A 19,085-nucleotide genomic window follows, 5' to 3' on the forward strand; every position below is an offset into this window, starting at 1 on the left:
AAAAAGTTATTAACTATAGTACCAAAATAATACTTAACAATAGAAATTTACTGATAAATACTTGTTAAATAAAATGCTGGCTTTTGGCTAAATAATATAGTACAAGTATAATAATTATTTGTGTGTATCGATATACGATTGCTTATTAGTTTTAATATCGTAATCATTCCTAGCTAGATCTGATTGAATAAATCGAGTATATTAATTATTGGCGTCCCTCGCATAAATAAGAAGAAAATAAGGAAGCCTTACTTTCTTGATTCTGCAATTTATAACAGCTTTTAGATATCAAATTAATTTGGAAATATTTTGTAGTCTAAAAAAAATTAAAATATACCTTTAATATAAAATTTTAATCGTATTTTTTGTCCTCAATTAATGTCGGCTTATTCATATTTGATATAAACAAAACCGCCTCATCCAAATCTACGTTACTCGAAGCTATTACCTTAGAACGCTCCATTCATACACCGCGGTATCCCCGATGCCAGCGGTTTTACGCACCCTATAAATACACTCACCGTTTGCGCACACGCCGCCAGTGTTTACCACCATCTCGTACGAAAACCATCCAAAATGAGGCTGATTTTACTACCACTAATCCTAACCCTCGTGGCAGCTGAGGAGTTCAACTACTTTATGAAAGTGTACGAAGATTGCAAACGATCAGAAGGCTTATTGCCATGCCTGCAGAAGAAAGCGATTGTATTCTTCGACAGAGCTGCGAGGATGGAGAAGATTCCTTTATTTGAAGGAGTGGATGTTGTCAAATCATCGAATGTAAATACTGTGCCGTTGAGTGAAAACGAGATTGATGTTGTCCTGTCGAGAAATCTAGAGGATAAGCATGCGGCGTTGACGCAGATGCTGTGGGACAGGATAGCCACGTTTGCTAATTCCAGGACGGTGCAGCTGTCTCTGCCTAAGATTAGCGGTGAAGAGCTCAACAAGGGTGTTGAGGAAGGTATGATTTTGAAATATTTTTACTACTAACAAATAATTTAAAAATATTCAAGTCCCAAAATGAGATACTGTTTGGTTACTTTAAAAGTTTATATTTTGTAAAGTATTAATTCACTATTATCTAGTTTCCTTACTTCAACAATTGCGTTTATGATTCAATGCTAAAAGTGCAATTAAAAAGATCCTTTTATTCCAATTTGATTTTTTTTCAAAATTTATCACAAAAACAATATTTATACATATATTTGAATAAAATATGATTATTGCATAAATTATCACCTAACCAGTAAGACTTCGTTTATTTCAACGTCCCTTCAACTAAAAATAAACTAACTAATTAAAACACATATTCTAAGATAAATACTTAATAATGAACCACTGTAACATCTCCAAAACAAAAATATTATTTTCAAAATCCTGTACAAAACAACACAAGTCTACTAGTACTCAATGCATTTATTAAAAAATGCGTAGGCATACACTTAAAAACAAACTCACGAACCGTTAAATTAAAATTATAATAACCACAATTACTAAAATCACGCCATCTTGTGATCGAAAACATAATTAAGGGCACGTGTCACGAAGTTTATTACACACTGAACCAGTCACATGTAAAACTCCCTATTGTCTTTAATATGACTCGCTTGGTTTTGTGTTTGGAGCGAAAATAAAGTTAACATTAGCCGTAAATTTGAAGTGTTTATCATTTTTATCACATTACAACAGTGTTTAGAAAATTTATATGATTTCGTGTAGAACAAAATGATGGGTTATTATACAAATGTTACTGCTACTTGAGTTTATGTTAATACTGATTATCATTAGATATATTTGGGATAATATTCACTTTTACTTTACTTTTAAAATATTATAATTTAATATTACAGTTAATTCATTGTCATAAGATACAAATTTTGTAATTAAAATTCAAAACAAAGAAGAACTTTTCGTCCCATACCACACAGGTCCTTGACTTATATACAAATATGTTTTTACATATTTCACAGAGATCAAAGCTACTACGTTGTAGTCCTCATCCCTTACCAACTAATCTACCGTTGTGCCTTGAAGAATATTAATACAGTATCTTAAAAGCCGCAAGACATACATCCAAGTCACAACTGTAATATTCAATCCACAAGAAAATTGTATAAAAATCTATACAAAACAATATATTTGCCTTCCTCACTACAGATTTGAGGCCAAGACTTCTAACTCCTCAACAAGGTCTACAATCAAACAAATCACGGTCCAGACCACATTAGAAGCGGATGCAACTTTCTAGATACTTCAAAAATCATATATAAGTTTATTGAAAATTTCCTCTCACATCTTTGGTATAAACATTATTTTAAACAGCAGCCATTTATATAATAGTGAACCATTTTTCTCGAAAGACCTCATGATTTTTGCTATAAACAGGCAGCTAAACGATATGTCGTTATAAAAGACGACTTGCTCTAGTTTCTGAACGTTTACAACTGATCGTTTGATCTGGAATGATGTATTCTTAAACTGAAGACGGAAATATGTTGGCAGATCGAAGAAATCTCAAAGATTTCGAGTTATTGTTGATAATATCACGGAAGATCATCCTACTGCTTTTATATTTAAAATTTAACAAAGTTTTGACTTGCTCTATGATGAATGTACTCCTATTTGATATCAAGCATATTTAAATTGTTTTGTTATTATGATTCTGACCCCTAAGTTTCAATTTTGACAAGGGTGTGAGATCATTTGCAAACCTAACGATGCCAATGCAATCCACATATTTTTAAACTGACTTATAAAATCGTTTTTGAATTTTCTCATTGAGACACTATTAATGAATGTCCAACACGTACGATTCATATCTCTTGGTGTTATTATAAACTAATTTAGATACCGTGTTTCGGACTAGGAAAAAGCAGTATCATTCTTTCTAATAAGACTATTTCATTATATCCAAAGTGTATTAAATTTATCTCAAGGTACCTCTTATTCTAGATATTTAATGACTTAGGCAATTCAGGAGTATTTTTATACATCTATTTATACTTTGTAAGTACTATAAAACGATATGTATATGATATGAGGTAACAGAATCTCATATTAATACATTAAGAAATTAATTGAAAGTTACAGAAATTTCTACGCTCGAGTTACATTGCAATACGATCAGTTTTATGTTTACAATTATTGTTTATAGATCACGTTTTTACTTTTTATTATGAAAATAAACAATTCACTGAGGAAGTCACGAATATCTGTTATTATTTTCTTAATATTTGTTATAAATTGCACTTTCTATGTCGTTGATTGATTGTAACATAAATTGTCGATGACCTTTGATTCTTCACTTGGTGCTTGGGTAATGACGTCGTCTTGCTAACGACTTCCAAAATCTAATACAATTACCATTACCGCTCAGAATTTTTTTTTTTGTAGTCACTAAGGGACTGGTCTAGTACACTTCGCTAATGAATAAAGTACAGCCAAACTATACTAATGCATAAACCTGAAGAGTTTGTTTATTTGCACGCTAATAACACTAATATTAGGAACTACTATACCGCGTTTTATTAATAGGTAGTTACATTACACAGTGCTATAGGCAACTTTTCATCCCGGGAAAATATAATACGAGATTTTTATCCCGAAAAAACTACACGAAAGCGGAGCCGCGAGCAAAAGCACGTCTTTAATATAAGTTGCCTTCTCAGTAGTAGAAAGGGCATGCGCTCAGCAGTGTCCAATATATAATTCATATTTACAGTGATTACTGCGAAGATTTTACGACATGTTAATCTATCTATCTATCTTCTATATCTATACTTATAATAAATCTGTAGAGAGATCAATTCTGTACATGAAATATATTTCCAAAATAACTATCAGGGGGTGATTAGAGATCGATACTGATGCCAAAAATGCAATTATCTATATACTTATAATAAATCTATATACTTATAATAAATCTGTAGAGAGGTCAATTCTGTACATGAAATATATTTCCAAAATAACTATCAGGGGGTGATTAGGGATCGATACTGATGCCAAAAATGCAATTAATAAATTTTTTGTCTGTCTGTCTGTCTGTCTGTATAACCGTTATAGAAACAAAAACTACTCGACGGATTTTAACGAAACTTGGTACAATTATTTTTCATACTCCTGTGCTGGTTATAGTATACTTTTCATCACGCTACAATTAATAGGAGCGGAGCAGTGAAGGGAAATGTTGGGAAAACGGGAGAAGTTACTCAATTTTTTAAGCTTCCGTCGCGTGTGCAGCCTTAATGGTTAAAGCTACACAGAAATCATGTATGACGGAAATGTTCTCCTTAAAATTATGTAAAAAATATCCCACGACAGCATATGTCTATCTTTTATGGTTGACTCACAATAACACGTGTAACTCCCGATAGCTTAGCAGTTCGAAGCTTTCTCATTATATTTGTCTACTCTTACGTTTATAACACTCTCAGTCATCCCTAATTTAAAAAGTTAACATTATTAAATATTCCATAAAAAAGAATCATAGAAATCGGTATAGAACACCAATGTTATACAGGAAATACGCTAATAATAAGCCATCACGCGTGAATACTGAATCATGCTATAAGGATTATTTTTGTATATATATATAAGGTCTCGAACGCACACACAGGCGGCTTGCTTGGCACCTAGAGGCTAGCGAATCACCTAGCGAGTAGCTTCGTAAAACGAACATTCTCGAACGTACGCGACCGGCTCCATTTTTGAAGTCCGAAGTTCCACGCGGGCGAAGCTGCGGGCGGAAGCTAGTATAAAATATATTTATCTGCTACTACGCCTTATTACCTATTCGGTACATGTCTTAAACCAGTCTTTTATTTAAGTTCAGTGAGCCCTATTCCGTGGCATATCCGTCTTTTTGCAATTACGGGCATTCTAATCGAAGGACAGCTTTGATGGTCGTATAGGTAAATAGGTGATTTCTTGATTCTCTTACCTGTACTGCTATCCAAGCTGCCTTTTGAATAGAACGCCTATATTTTCAAAAAGGCAGATTCACCCCTATAGGCGGAATAGGGCGCACTGAACTTATATTAAGCTTTAAAAAAAATCTAATCAAATACATAATAATATTAACCACATAACTATACCTCAATTTCCTTTTCATTTTAACAAATGAATTTGATACATGTTCAGGAAATTACTTTTCAAGAATGCAACAGCACCGAGGTATTTTCTGTAATTATAGAAATGAAAGCGACACGCAAATTTTACACATTTCCACGTAGCATGCAGTCTATAAGTTTTAATTTATACTTAATTAGCTTTCGCAGCAAATATTGTGCGTAATTAAACTAGAAATCAATAAGTGACTACTTACTAGGGTTTGCTCGCGACCTCACCCGCAGGCACATCATTTTTCAAGGTTTGAGATGATTCCGATGGTTTGTTAGAATAAATTACGATCATCATTTGAAGGTGAAATAATAACTTCTCAAGCAATTCATTATTTCAAGAAAACATTTTTTTTTATTCCTTGTTACGACTTCACTGGAAAAAAACTACCCAGTGTTTACGTGACATAGTATTATTATTTATTATGTGTAACGTGTTAAGTATGCTATGATTTATGTCTAATAATTAATGCTTCCCACTTCCTCACAATTCAGTTACAGTCTATTAAACAAAGGTAGGTACCGCCTCAGTAGTCCTATTTGTTCATTTCTATTAATTTAGTATGATAATTATAACTTCCGTTTTATTATAGATTTAAAATAACTGCCACTGAACTTATGCGAAATAGGGAATAATAACTTAAATACTATAACCCTTTTTCCATTTTAAAGTGTAGGCAAGGGTGTTTGTTACACATCCATATTTCGTTAGCTATTTTAGGTGTACAAGTCCATAACCACAAAGAACCTGCATAAAAATTAAATATCAACAAAATATTTTAATCAATATTAAACTTATGAGCATTTAATAAACATTCCAGGTCGAGGGAAGATGAAAAAGATGATGGGCATGATGATGATGGGAGCGGCGATGAAGATGGTTGCCATGATGCCGGTCGCGATAGCCGGCCTCTTCGTGCTAGCGGGGAAAGCCTTAATAACCGCTAAGGTACTTTACATATGTTTATTTAGACTATAATACTCACAATTAAGTTCTAGAATTTTCTTGAATTTTTATTGCAATTATTAAAAAAAAAAATTCACGTCGAATTGATAACCTCCTCCTCTTTTTGAAGTCGGTTAAAAATAGAACCCGTAGAACCGATTTAACCTAAAACAGGAATATTTTAAGATTTAATTAAATCTTTATACCTATACTACTAGCGCATTTTCAAGAATAAGTATTGAATTTACCGACCAATACTGTTTTGCACGAAGGAATCTCTAACAGTCTCGGTTATCAGGATTAATATCAGCGTATCTAATATGAACACGGATAGGATAAAAAATATTGACGTCAATAGCTGCGGATATTCCAATGGCTACTAAGTAAACTATCGTATCTAAAAAATTGTGTATTTCACTTTTCAACGTTTCATCATCTATGTACGGTTTATTACCAAACCCATTAAAAAAATCTTCATTTACTAACTTTTTTGAGTGGGTTTGGAACTGAGTTAGTGAATAGAGAACACTGAGAAGTGGATATTACAGTAAATAGATAACGAAACGCTATAAAAGTGTAAATCGCATTTTTTTTCTGATACGGTAGTTTACTTAGGAGCCATCGATTTAAATAAATTTTAACCATGCGACGCAGTAGTTCAGACGAACAGAAGAAAAATACAAATAAACAAAATTTTATATAATAATAATGATATAAAGGTTAAAAATTATTTAAACTGAAATGGGGTGTATAGTAAGAACATAGAAACCATATTGGTTTAGCAGTAAGATAAGCCATCTATGATACTCGGATTAAAGTAAAGTATTTAAACGAAACAAGTTGAAAACATATAATTAAGATGTCATCTGAAAAAACTAAACAGTCATTCGTGTTGGAACTTTCACGATGTTCCATGACTAAATATCGTTTAAAATGAGGTACACCACGCAATTTGCATTGTTATTTGCATTTGAATATTGATTTAAAATCACGGTTCTTACTCTGCTATTTGCAGTAAAAAAATATGTTTGTTGACAGGTGGCTTAAATGTTTTATATTTGTATATATTATTTCGACTGTTGATTTTGTAAGTAATGTTGCTGATGTTAATTCACACACACACACACACACACACACAAACTTAATTCAAGGTGAATCTAACTTAAACATAATTTAAAACGTAGGCAATGACGAAGAGAAATAACTAATACTTAACATCCGTATTAGAAAACAATAAACCGGTAATCAAGATACAAAGAGAAAATAAGGTATAACAAAAACTACAATTTACTCCAGTGCATTCATTGTCCCATGGGAATTATATCAATAGGTTACTATTTATTCACTATTCAACGAGAAAGTGGTACTGAATACAAGTATGGCTATTGTTATTTTATGTAGAATCATAGCTTATGATTTACATCTTAACACTAACGCCACAGAGCCTAAAATGCTGGCTTCAGAAGACTGAAAATTGCACGCAATGTTATGGAAAGGAGATGATGACAAAAAAATAGTTTTTGAAATTCATCCCCTAAAGAAGTTAAATCCGACGGTACGTACTACTGGTTAATTATAAATGTGTAATAAAGAATACAATGCGCTATTGAGTATGTTAAGTTAACAGAAAAATCACCAAACTGTCGCTAGGTATCACTAAATTTTTATAACACAGATTCATTTCATAAAAGAAATGATATTGTTCAGAAATATATTTAATTCGAATATGATAATGTTTAATTGAACAGAAAACATAAAAGCCTAGATAAAACAATTCCTGGCACAGTTACAAAATAATACCTTAGTGCTGCTGGTGTCTAAGAATTCGATTTATAAATTGTGGTTGATGTAAAAGCAATCTTCAGTACAGTATGCAAAAATAACAAAATCTTGTAAAATGAACCTAGTCTTCATTACAAATAATTAATAAAATAGTGATGAGCACTAAAACAATCCACCATGTTAACCTTACTAATATAGAAGAAATAAATAAATTGCATTTTACATTTTTAACGTTTGAACATATTTTTGGTATGTCATCAAATATTACATTAATGTAATCAATACGCTGATCGCTGTAACAACGCATATTATCAACGATTTACAGAGGAAATGCTGCGAAATATATAACAGTTGTAGATTCAATAAATTATTTAGGAAATAAACAATAAAATACCATTTTATTATACCGGCTATGGACGATGGCTATCAGGTGTTCTCTTTCTTCTTTGTAATTTTTTTGTACTTACTGGTAAATAATTAAATTTCGAACGCACCTTATTTATTAATCTCTCATATTGTTATAGATATTACGAATGACTGCATATAAACTTTAAATATCATAATTTAGATGTTGCTCGGGGCCTTGCCTGCGTGAAAAGCCTTTCCCGCTGCCAAAGCCCTTTAAATAATGTATTAATTCAAAACGCCAGCCTAACGACGTCATCTATAAAAAAAACATTATTTTTCACGGAAGTAAATTACCGGTATAAAAGGTAGCATATGTGTTAATCCAGGACATCTTCTACCCGTGTGTCAAATAGCATCCGAATCCATTTAGCTTCGTCTGGGTTTACTTCTAGTAAGGACCCAAACATTCACAAGCTGCTGCATTTAAAACTATTATTAATATCGTAAGAAGTACGTATTTTTCCACGAATTAATAATAAAATAAATAAACTAAAGTTGATTCTGACGGTACCAATCTCCCGAAGCGTTATTAGATTACAGATAGAAAGGAACGCTCTTCTGTTTTATATCCAGTACGCTTGTATAACGTTCTATGTTCTATAATATTATTACAAAATATGCTTTACTTTTAAAATTATTCCCTCACCAATATATTTTGTGAGTAATAAATACTTAATTTTTAAAGGGTATCCAATGCAACATTAAAACCAGGTTTCCTTGCTGTTCTACGCGTTTGAGGAGTTTTCCTAAAATTAAAATCCAAATAACATTTGAAACCAATATTCATCAACATTTGCATGACAAAGATTATGAATGAATCATTCTAAAAACTCAAGCCCTCAACATTAGCCCTCTACTATAAAATACCAAGTTAAAGCCACATATACTTTAAATATAATCACCTTTTGAAAGTCAACAAACTGTGAATACATAGCGATGACCTCTGATCACGAGATAGTCTGAGGATGACGAGATGAAAGCTCGGGTCAGACGTGCGCGTACAAATTGCACTTTTTATACCAACATCAGATCGTCATCATGATTTCAGTTTGTATTTACATCATTAGCCCCAACGATATAGGTAACATCTTTATATTTTTTATTTATCATGAACATTGTTATTTATAGTACTATTTAATATATTATTTATTTTGTGAATTAAAATGTACATAATTTCGTACTCTCAACTTGAAATTAAATTAAAATGTACATAATTTCGTACTCTCAACTTGATATGATAAAATTAAAATATCTTATAAAATTTCCCTCACTTTTACCTATATATTTCGGTTTATATATAAGTCTAACAATCATTTAAAAATTCATTGCTTTTTTTAAAAACCAGTTACGGTAAACATAACGTTATGTAAAATTTAATAAGATCTTATTTCATAATATAAGCTTTATATTATAACAATTAGTCAAAAGTCTAACCTTCTCTAAAAAAATCTAAAAAATCTTAAATCTAAAATAATCTTGCTATAAAATACCAGACATTTCTTAGTGTAATACAGCAATTTACCAGTGTTATAATGACTTAAACAGCTAACAGAGGTTCAATAACTCCAATTAGAACAAAAAGTGTCCTCGCGCAACTATTACTTTCTCATGATTCTTCTTGTTTCACACGCGATATATGTCAATAGAATTGATGCCATTTATCGGAAGTAAGGCCTATTGTTAACAACGGTTTGTTATTGATAAGGTACAATATATTTAATTTCGTAGGTTATTTCTCTCCTAGACAAGGTGACTAACAAGTCATATTTACTCAAGTAATGATTAATTTCAGGCAAACTCTGCAATAGCAGATAAAGTCGATAGTATTTTTCCATACTCTACTTGATCGTAACTAAATCATATCAATAAGTATTTAATATACATAACCTTTAAAATTGAAGTTGTGGACTGCCTCGGTGGCGTAGTTGCGTTACGATACGACTGCAGTGCTGAGGTCTTGGGTTCGAACCCCGGGTTGGACAAAGTGGTATTAGGTTTTTCTACTCATTATTAGTACCATAATTTGTGGTCAATGTGGTGATAGGCTCAATCCCTATCACATTATGGGAAGGAATAGATACGACGGAAAGTCAGTGCACCAGTTACGCCTCTGCCTACCCCTTCGGGGATACAAGACGGTAGTTTGTGTGTGCCTGTATTTAACTTTATTAATAAATCTGAAACCTGCAAACAATATCTCCAGAAGATATAAGAATGCATAAATAGAATAAATTAACGTGGTAATGATTAATTTTCCCGTATGGCATAACACCTATTCTCGTCGTTCATTGACCTAATATACGTCGAACACCAGCCAGAATTACAGCAGATGTGGCGGTGATCAGTATTATGCAAGATGTAACCTTGAAACGAGACAATGCACTCCCAACAGGTAAGCAGCCAAATGAATCGGTAACAAAAGACATTCAAATGTAACCGGGGCGATGTTTTCAAAACAGTTTTGTAGCGAATAACAAATGTCTGGGTGTTATGACGAATGTAATTTACGGCATCTACTATCAGCTCAGTATATTAAAACTTTTTAAACGCTATTCATATACTAACCCATAAATGCATTCAAACTGAAACTCAACATAGATTGATTTAAGATATCATCTAGCATTTAAACCACTTTTAAAGGACACGTATGCATGTCCCTTCACCGAAATAAGATGAATAATACTAAATATTTTAACAAAAATCCTTCACATATGGCATTTCAAGATAATGTTATTCCCAGCTACAATCACCAAGTTTCTTGCTAACCACTTGATTGCTGACAAGCGCCTGCAGACATCTTTACGATGATTGCAGCCTAGATTCCAACGTCTAGGTCGAAAAGGGTACTTGATTATAAGTACTTGAAATGGGTGAAATCATTCACGGCATTTTCTTAGAAAAACGTGTGACAGTTTCAGACACATAAATTAAGCATGAGAGCTGACTTCTTCATTAGTACAACATTATGGTGATGCATAAGTTTCCAATGGACTTATGCCTGGATTTTTAACCGACTTCAAAAAAGAGGAGGTTCTCAATTCGACTGTATGTTTTTTTTGTGTGTTTATTATTACTTTTTTATTGGAGCACGGCAAAGTGCCACAACTGTAGTTGGTGGTATGATCTATTAAAATAATCACAATCAACTCATCTGTTGTCAATACTAGAGATGATTATCCCTAGCTAGTCAACAAAATTATGCTGGCCTGTACAAAACCGGATAAACACAGGCTGATCCCGGAATGCGACACACTTACATGAGCCATCATGGCGGGCATCATACTTTGTTGGTTGACCTTGATGATCGCTATTCGTGCGGAAAAAATATCCTACCACCAGCAGTTTCCGAGTTGACAAGGACTTAAATTTTTTCAATAAAATTAACTCCGAATACATTGAAAGCTATAGTAATTAGCAATCATGCTATATCGACTTACCCCACATATATGACTGAAGACAGTCATTGGTGTAAGTTTTAAAATAAAATAATTATTCTAAATGAGATCTCATGAAAAATTATAATCACCCCTGCTTATGGCCTAATTGATAAAATTCTACACAGTATTACATTTGAAGTGTAAGCGTTTAAAACAATGATAGCTGGTACTTCAGGTTTATTTTTGCCAAATAAAATTGAACCTAAAGATTTACACTTAAATGCGATTAAAATTACTAAATAACTGAGTAAAGATAAAATTATGACCTATTTGTATTCATGGCCTCAGAAGGCAATGTCGGCGACTCGAATATTAAACCTAAGTTTTAAAGACTAACTCACTTTGTATAGTAACCAAATGTTAGATTTTAACAGGAAATATTTTTTTAAAGTCAAGTAATAACTTTGACTGCGGTATCGAAATGGACAAATAACAAACTATAGGATGATGCCTAGTGATCAAAGGGGTCTTTAAGTTAAACCATATATTTCTACACAACCAACAAATTCGCTAAATATATTTTTTATTCGCTTTTAGAGGCTAGAAATAACATAAGGTTAAATTGAGAAAAAATCACTTAAAAAGTTTTATTTATTTCATATTTACCTTTCATTTATAAATATGACTATTTCTTCATCAAGGCCAATCTAAAAATAATTATAAGAATACCATTCGTTATACACGCATACGAAAGATGTTGAATATGTTAAGAAAACTAATAAGTTTATTTCAGTTAATCAATACACTACCTAAAATTAAAGCCATAAGGACGATATTCGTTTATTCGATTCTGAATTCAAAAGGAATTTAATAAATATTGTAATGTGGCCGGTATTCGATGAACCATAGCGTTATACCAGTAAAATGTTGTTGTGTTATATTTAAATTCCCGATAATTTTCAATAATATTTTCTATTAACAAACAAATTTCAACAAAATTCATCAATTATAATGTCGGCTTTAATGTTAACATTATTTTTTTTCCAATTGCTAGTGAATATATTACTTAATTGATTTTAATATTTATTAAGAGTAGCATAAGTTGTAAGTAGCGTATTCCGACAATAATTATTTCCCCCTACCACAATATTAAATTACAATTACTATTCGATATATTATAATAAATAAAAAATCGTACCAATATATTTTTACAATACCTCTAATGTTCTAAATTCAAATATTCCGACACAATCAGCAACACAGATAAATTAATTCCTCGCGGAGCACACAGTATAACCTCAGGCAGTCACCATCATGCCTCGAGCGCTGGCGGTCGTTCACGTCACAGGAAACTTTACTCGTCGATCCAAGTAAATCTCGTGCGGCTTTTGCATTCAAAGCCGTTCGAGATTTACTTAAATCGATGGTAAATATCTTCGTTCGAGAATAATTTACAATCGAGTATTTATGGTAATTCTATTTTTATTATTTTATTGTCACTATTTTCATTGCAATTGTAGATGTTTATATTGTTTTAGAGTTTTGATAGACATGTGATCTTTGAGGTTATATTCATGAATAGGCTAAATTCCTGTGCTATTTATCAATCATCATTTATGGTAATAATAATAATGTATGGCAACTTAAATATTTATGTCAGAATTGGAATTATCAGTAACTGAATTATCCACTTCAACCATCCATTGTTATATGACGTAACGTTAGAATTTCTAATTATTTATCAATTTCCATGATACTCCAAAATCCGCAATGATGATTAGATTGTTATCTATAATTAAATAACCATTAGTGCAATGTTGAAAATTGTTGTTGGTGTTGTTGTTGATAATTCATTGCTAATAGTTTATCGATGTTAGAAACGATAACAACACAATCAACTGAACAAACAATTCGATGATTTGTATCGTGAAAAAATAAACTAATTAATGTGAATTTTTCAGGCAAAATTTATTTACAGATTATGAATTGCTGTTAGTCATACATATAAAAATTGTGGACTAATCTTAATATTGGTAATTATCTAAAAAAAAAATGGTATTACAAAAAAATGTAACATATTTTTAAAATCATTATTTTCACCACAATTTTTTTGACAAATTCAGTCTGGTGATCAATAGTTTATCATTAGTTATTGTCAAAATTATTAAAATAAGCAGCTAATCTTGTTACGAAATTAAGCACATACAATCATAGAAATCAATAATTTCGTAAACTATAAATTGTTATGCCAAAGGTTAACTAAAAAACGAATATCCCTTCCAAAGAGAAATAATAATAAATGAAAAACTTTAAAGCCAATTATAACCCAAAACAAAAACGCGTCATACTATGATAGTCGTAAATATACGAAAATTTGGTAGCAATTGTTAGCTTCCGGTTAGAATTTGTTTTATCTATTCGATATGCGAGCGTATTTGAATACTCGATATGCTGTTGCTATGCAACAATAAGCTTGGTTTGATATTGCACGAGATTATGGTATCTTTATAATATTAACACGTGAAGAAAAAACGTTCTTCCCTTTTCTAACATTGCGCGCGCGGAGGAGTGTGAGATTTGGTATGATTTATATAGAGGAACGCAGAAACATATTATAATGTGCTACAAATATATTAAATTTTAATTATTAGGTCGAATTACGGTTACTGCACAAACACTTGTATAAATAAAACATAACCACGAGGTCATCTTTTAATTATTTTTTTGTAACAGATAACTTACTTTTTGCCTTTGTGTTGAAGTAACTTTTATGTATGGATTTTACTTTAGCTGTTACGTGTACCATTCATAATGAAAATTTTTGTTAGTATTAGAAACTCAATTGACTAACACCAACGAATATTGGATCACATATTTGTCAATAGTTTCCAAAAAAATCTATGATCAGTTTCTTAACAAATTCCTTAAGTTTACATCAAATCATCATGAATTTTATTACCAACGTTGGAACATAACGTTCAAATTAAAACCGTCTCAAACCTAAACCAGTGGAACACGTTTGGAAGAACTTTCGAGGTCAATGTTCGTTGAACTATCCGAATCTAAAACCAAATGAGTTGACAGATAATGTTATCAGTTATTACAACTGTTATGCGGGTTATTTGTTATCAAGCAAGCGCCCCGGTATAGATAGAATGACGTCGAATACAAGTAAAAAATAAATATAAATCCCGCACCCAGGTTTGGCTAATATTTTTGTAGGCCCGGATAGCGACCACTGTACACAAGGTGTAAACCCCGCCATAGTGACTCACGTGTGTCGCCTTCTGGGATCAGTTTATATCTAAATTTAAACAGACGGATATATTTGTGAATGGCGAGCGATAATATCTGTGCAGTCCACATCCTCTCTGGACTCCACTCTGTTTACCATCAATTGCGTAATTTGCCGAGACCCTTTTTAAAAAACATGCCGAAAACTTTTGTTACATAAAGATCGTACGGTTAATTCGTTTTGCTTTAAACTATTAAAGAAGCAGTCTAATAATATATGTATACGAGGAAAACGTTATCGTGAGGTCATTAAAATAGTGACCTAATTAAAAATATTTATTTGTTCACGCTATAATTTAAATCGTTATTTCGTTGATAATGACAACCGATCTGTTTTAAACCAACTACCAAGAAAGGAGGATTTATTTATTCGTTTGTTTGTATTTTTATTTGTTTATAAAATAGGCTAAATAGTATAGGTCACATCATAACAAGTTCGTTCTCTATAAACCTTGATTTTACTAATATGAAAACAAAGATTAAAAAAAGATTTAAAAAAAAAAAAAAAAAAATTCCCGTTTTTTTTATCTATATTTTATCTATTTTATGTACTTACCCCTTTTTAGGGATAGGCAGAGGTGGAACACCTCAGCGCGATAGTCGTACCGTATGCGCACAAAAATACGCCATCGAGACTGTCTAATTCTTATTAACACAAAAAGCAATAGACCGCCTTCAAAAACCACTCAAAACCAAAACTAATTTAACATAACAGGTTACCCATTTTGGAATCGATGACTAATGCAAATTTAACTTTGTATATTATTTCGGTATATTTCCTCATGTATTTATCCAGCTTAGCTAGCAATTTTAGAATCTACACTACTATTGAATACCTAGATTACTCTTGAGTGCTATTGCTATATTTTTTTTATTATAAATATTATAATAAGCTATTGTTACCACAATAGCCCAGCTTCAGCAATTTATTATTATAAAGTCAATGAATACAAATAATATTGTGTCTACCTCTCGAAGATAAGGAGAAATAAAAAAAAATATAAATTTCGCAAAGGTCATCATCACCAAACACAGGAATCAGGATGTCCGCTGCTGAACATAGGCCTTTTCCAAAGATTTCCAGATTGACTTATGACAGACCTATCACAATAAATAATAATATATCAGCCCTGTATTATATACTGTCCCACTACTGAGGGATTAGGCCTTAGTCCACCACGCTGGCCTCGCGCGGGTTGGTAGACTTCACATACCTTCGAAATTATTATGGAGAACTTCTCAAGTATACAGGTTTCCTCTCGATATTTTCCTTCACCGTTAAAGCAAGCGATAATTCACAAAGAATATACACATAACTTAAGAAAAGTCAGAGGTGCGTGCCCTTGGGTTTTGAACCTGCGGACACTCGTCTCGGCAGTCCGTTCCACTCCCAACTAGGTTATTCCTGCTTATATAGACCCTCAATACAACCTCAATACAATTTAAATTCTCTTGTTCCAGATTGCCCTCCTGCTAGCAGGAATCATCGCTCTGAAGAAGCTCATGTCACAGAAGGGAGGCGGTGGCGGCGGCGGTGGTGGTCATGAGAGCCACGGCTGGGCATCAGGCGGCAGCGGCGGATACGACCGACGTTCGTACAACGACGTCTCTGACATGGCCTATTCGGCCTATAGACAACAATAGACGACAAGTCTAGCTAAGCGGAAAAATAGATGCCTATTGTTAGGCAATAGAACGACCTGTTCGGCTTAAGTATTAAGCTAAATAGGTCGAAAGTGAATTAAGGATTCTAACGTAGCCTTTTGTTTCTATCTTTACCTTTCTTCATTCAAAGACTGTTTAAAAGGCTAATGTTTGAACTATCTATTTATTGTTAGTTAATTTATTTATGAAATCTTAGGTTAAATTATTTATTTTTAGATAAGATATATTTTTTTAATTTAATTGTAAATTTATTTATTGGTTACACGTTTGTAATCTGAAGAGCTGACAATGTAATCAGCTTTAATGTGAATTTATATTTCAAGTACATTTTATGAATAGATGTTTATTTATTGCTCAATAATTTATTAAAATACATTCTGAACTCTGTTTAATATTGTTCAAGGCTCATTATTTAATAAAGTATAATAAATGGATGTATCTAGTAAGCGATGTTACTGTACAGTTTCAAATAAATTTATTTATTTGTATAACACATTTTATTATTTCCCTTGTTCCTAATAACACGTATTTACCTCCACGTTAATCTGGCTTATGAACGTCAATTTCAAGCAAACATCGCTATAAAAGCACACAGAGTTTTGAAATAAAAACTATTTAAACGGATTTTATCGCGGTTTTTTATATTATTATTTTCTCCCGACGTTTCGAAGACTTTGCAGCCTTCATGGTCACGGGGGGGACTGAGGTGTTGTTCATCCGTAAAGTCAAAGTTACAATATCTACCTACATTTTTCAAATATACAACTTTTTAAAATTTTTATCTGTTGACGGTCCGATCTATGCAGAATGAGCTCACAGTGTCTTGAGGTCAGGCAGCCGGTCTTTTGGGATCCGATTTAATTAAATGTAAAACAGGATCCCAGGCTTGTGCAAGCTTCCAACCATCTTCCCTATTGAAATTTGGGTGTTTTTTAATTTCAATAGCCTCGCGAATCATCCTAGGCAGGAATCGGTGTTCTTTGGCAAGGATTTGTGGCTTGTCTAATCGCAAATAATGATTGGAGCCTCCTTCAGAATGTTCAGCGACTGCAGACTTCGTAGAGCGTCGGTGTTTCACGTCAGCTATATGTACTTTTACGCGGGTCCCTATATTTCTTTTTGTTTGTCCTATATAACACAGAGTTTTCTTGATCTGGATACCGACTACCCAAACTAAGATGTACTACTATCCACAGCTTCCGGATAAGGGCACCTAAACCAATTATATAATAGAAAAAACATCTTATTTAAAAAAGAAATAGCATTTAATCTATATATATAAAAATGAATTGCTGTTCGTTAGTCTCGCTAAAACTCGAGAACGGCTGAACGGATTTATCTTATCTTGGTCTTGAATTATTCGTGGAGGTCTAGGGAAGGTTTAAAAGGTGAGAAAAATTCGAATAATTGCCGGGAAAATCCTCAAAACAGCATTTTTCTATTTCCCATACAAACGTTTTCTAAATAAAATGGAGAGTCAATTTGTAATTTATTACCGCTGCATAAAGTTCAAATTCGCGTGCGCGTTGGAGGATCTAATATCACGTTCTGAAACTCAACAAAAGTGATATCGCGGACCCGACTAAATTGAACAGTCACAAAATTTAATATATCATTAGTTATTTGGTTGGCTTTACGATATTATTTCTTTTGTTTTACTTTAAAATGCATGTTTTCGTTATGGACAATTTTTGAGCTACTTTTGCATATCTATACTTATAATAAATCTGTAGAGAGGTCAATTCTGTACATGAAATATATTACCAAAATAAGTGGGGGTGATTAGGGATCGATACTGATGCCAAAAATGCAATTAGTAAAATTTTTGTCTGTCTGTCTGTCTGTCTGTCTGTATAACCGTTATAGAAACAAAAACTACTCGACGGATTTTAACGAAACTTGGTACAATTGTTTGTCATACTCCTGTGCTGGTTATAGTATACTTTTCATCACGCTACAATTAATAGGAGCATAGCAGTGATGGAAAATGTTGGGAAAACGGGAGAAGTTACTCCATTTTTTAAGCTTCCGTCATTTCGTGTGCAACCTTAATGGTTAAAAGTTCCTTCGATTTCACCAGGATCCCATCATCAGACCCTGACCGGACAATCGGACCATCTGCATACCACCATAAATTAAAAAAACATCCCGACAAATTGAGCACCTTCTCCATTTTTGAAACCCGAAATCCACGCGGGCGAAGCTGCGGGCGGAAGCTAGTCATCCATATATATGTACTACGTACTAGATGTGGCTTTACGCACACTCACTGTGTTCAAATGAATTGAACTGCAATCCATTCAAAATGACTTTACTATGGTGTCAAAATTGACAGCTATTTAAAGCGCTTTAGCGCTGCATGATTTAAAAGATTCAAAGATGATTTAGTTTGATGATTTAGCACTGCAGCAAACTTTAGTTCTAACTCCAGATTTTGAACGAATAGTTTATAAGGACATTCATGTCTTTGGAATATACGTCAATGCATTTAAT

General features: G+C 32.5%; 1 protein-coding gene across 2 annotated transcripts; it reads left to right on the forward strand.

Annotated features, from left to right (window-relative positions):
- Positions 1 to 548: 548 nt before the first annotated feature.
- On the forward strand, positions 549 to 17,083 carry LOC115454579. 2 transcript variants are annotated; one of them, XM_037440282.1, is made up of 3 exons: positions 549 to 964; positions 5,942 to 6,069; positions 16,389 to 17,083. In XM_037440282.1, the coding sequence occupies exons 1-3, from the start codon at positions 577 to 579 to the stop codon at positions 16,569 to 16,571; spliced, it is 699 nt and encodes a 232-aa protein (XP_037296179.1). In that variant the 5' UTR covers positions 549 to 576; the 3' UTR covers positions 16,572 to 17,083. The 2 variants fall into 2 exon arrangements, 1 of the variants encoding a protein (XP_037296179.1); XR_005112589.1 differs by lacking the exons at positions 549 to 964; positions 5,942 to 6,069 and adding an exon at positions 12,909 to 13,103.
- Positions 17,084 to 19,085: the final 2,002 nt, after the last annotated feature.

The sequence above is a fragment of the Manduca sexta genome, chromosome 18, assembly GCF_014839805.1.
Source record: "Manduca sexta isolate Smith_Timp_Sample1 chromosome 18, JHU_Msex_v1.0, whole genome shotgun sequence".
NCBI classification, from domain to species: domain Eukaryota; kingdom Metazoa; phylum Arthropoda; class Insecta; order Lepidoptera; family Sphingidae; genus Manduca; species Manduca sexta.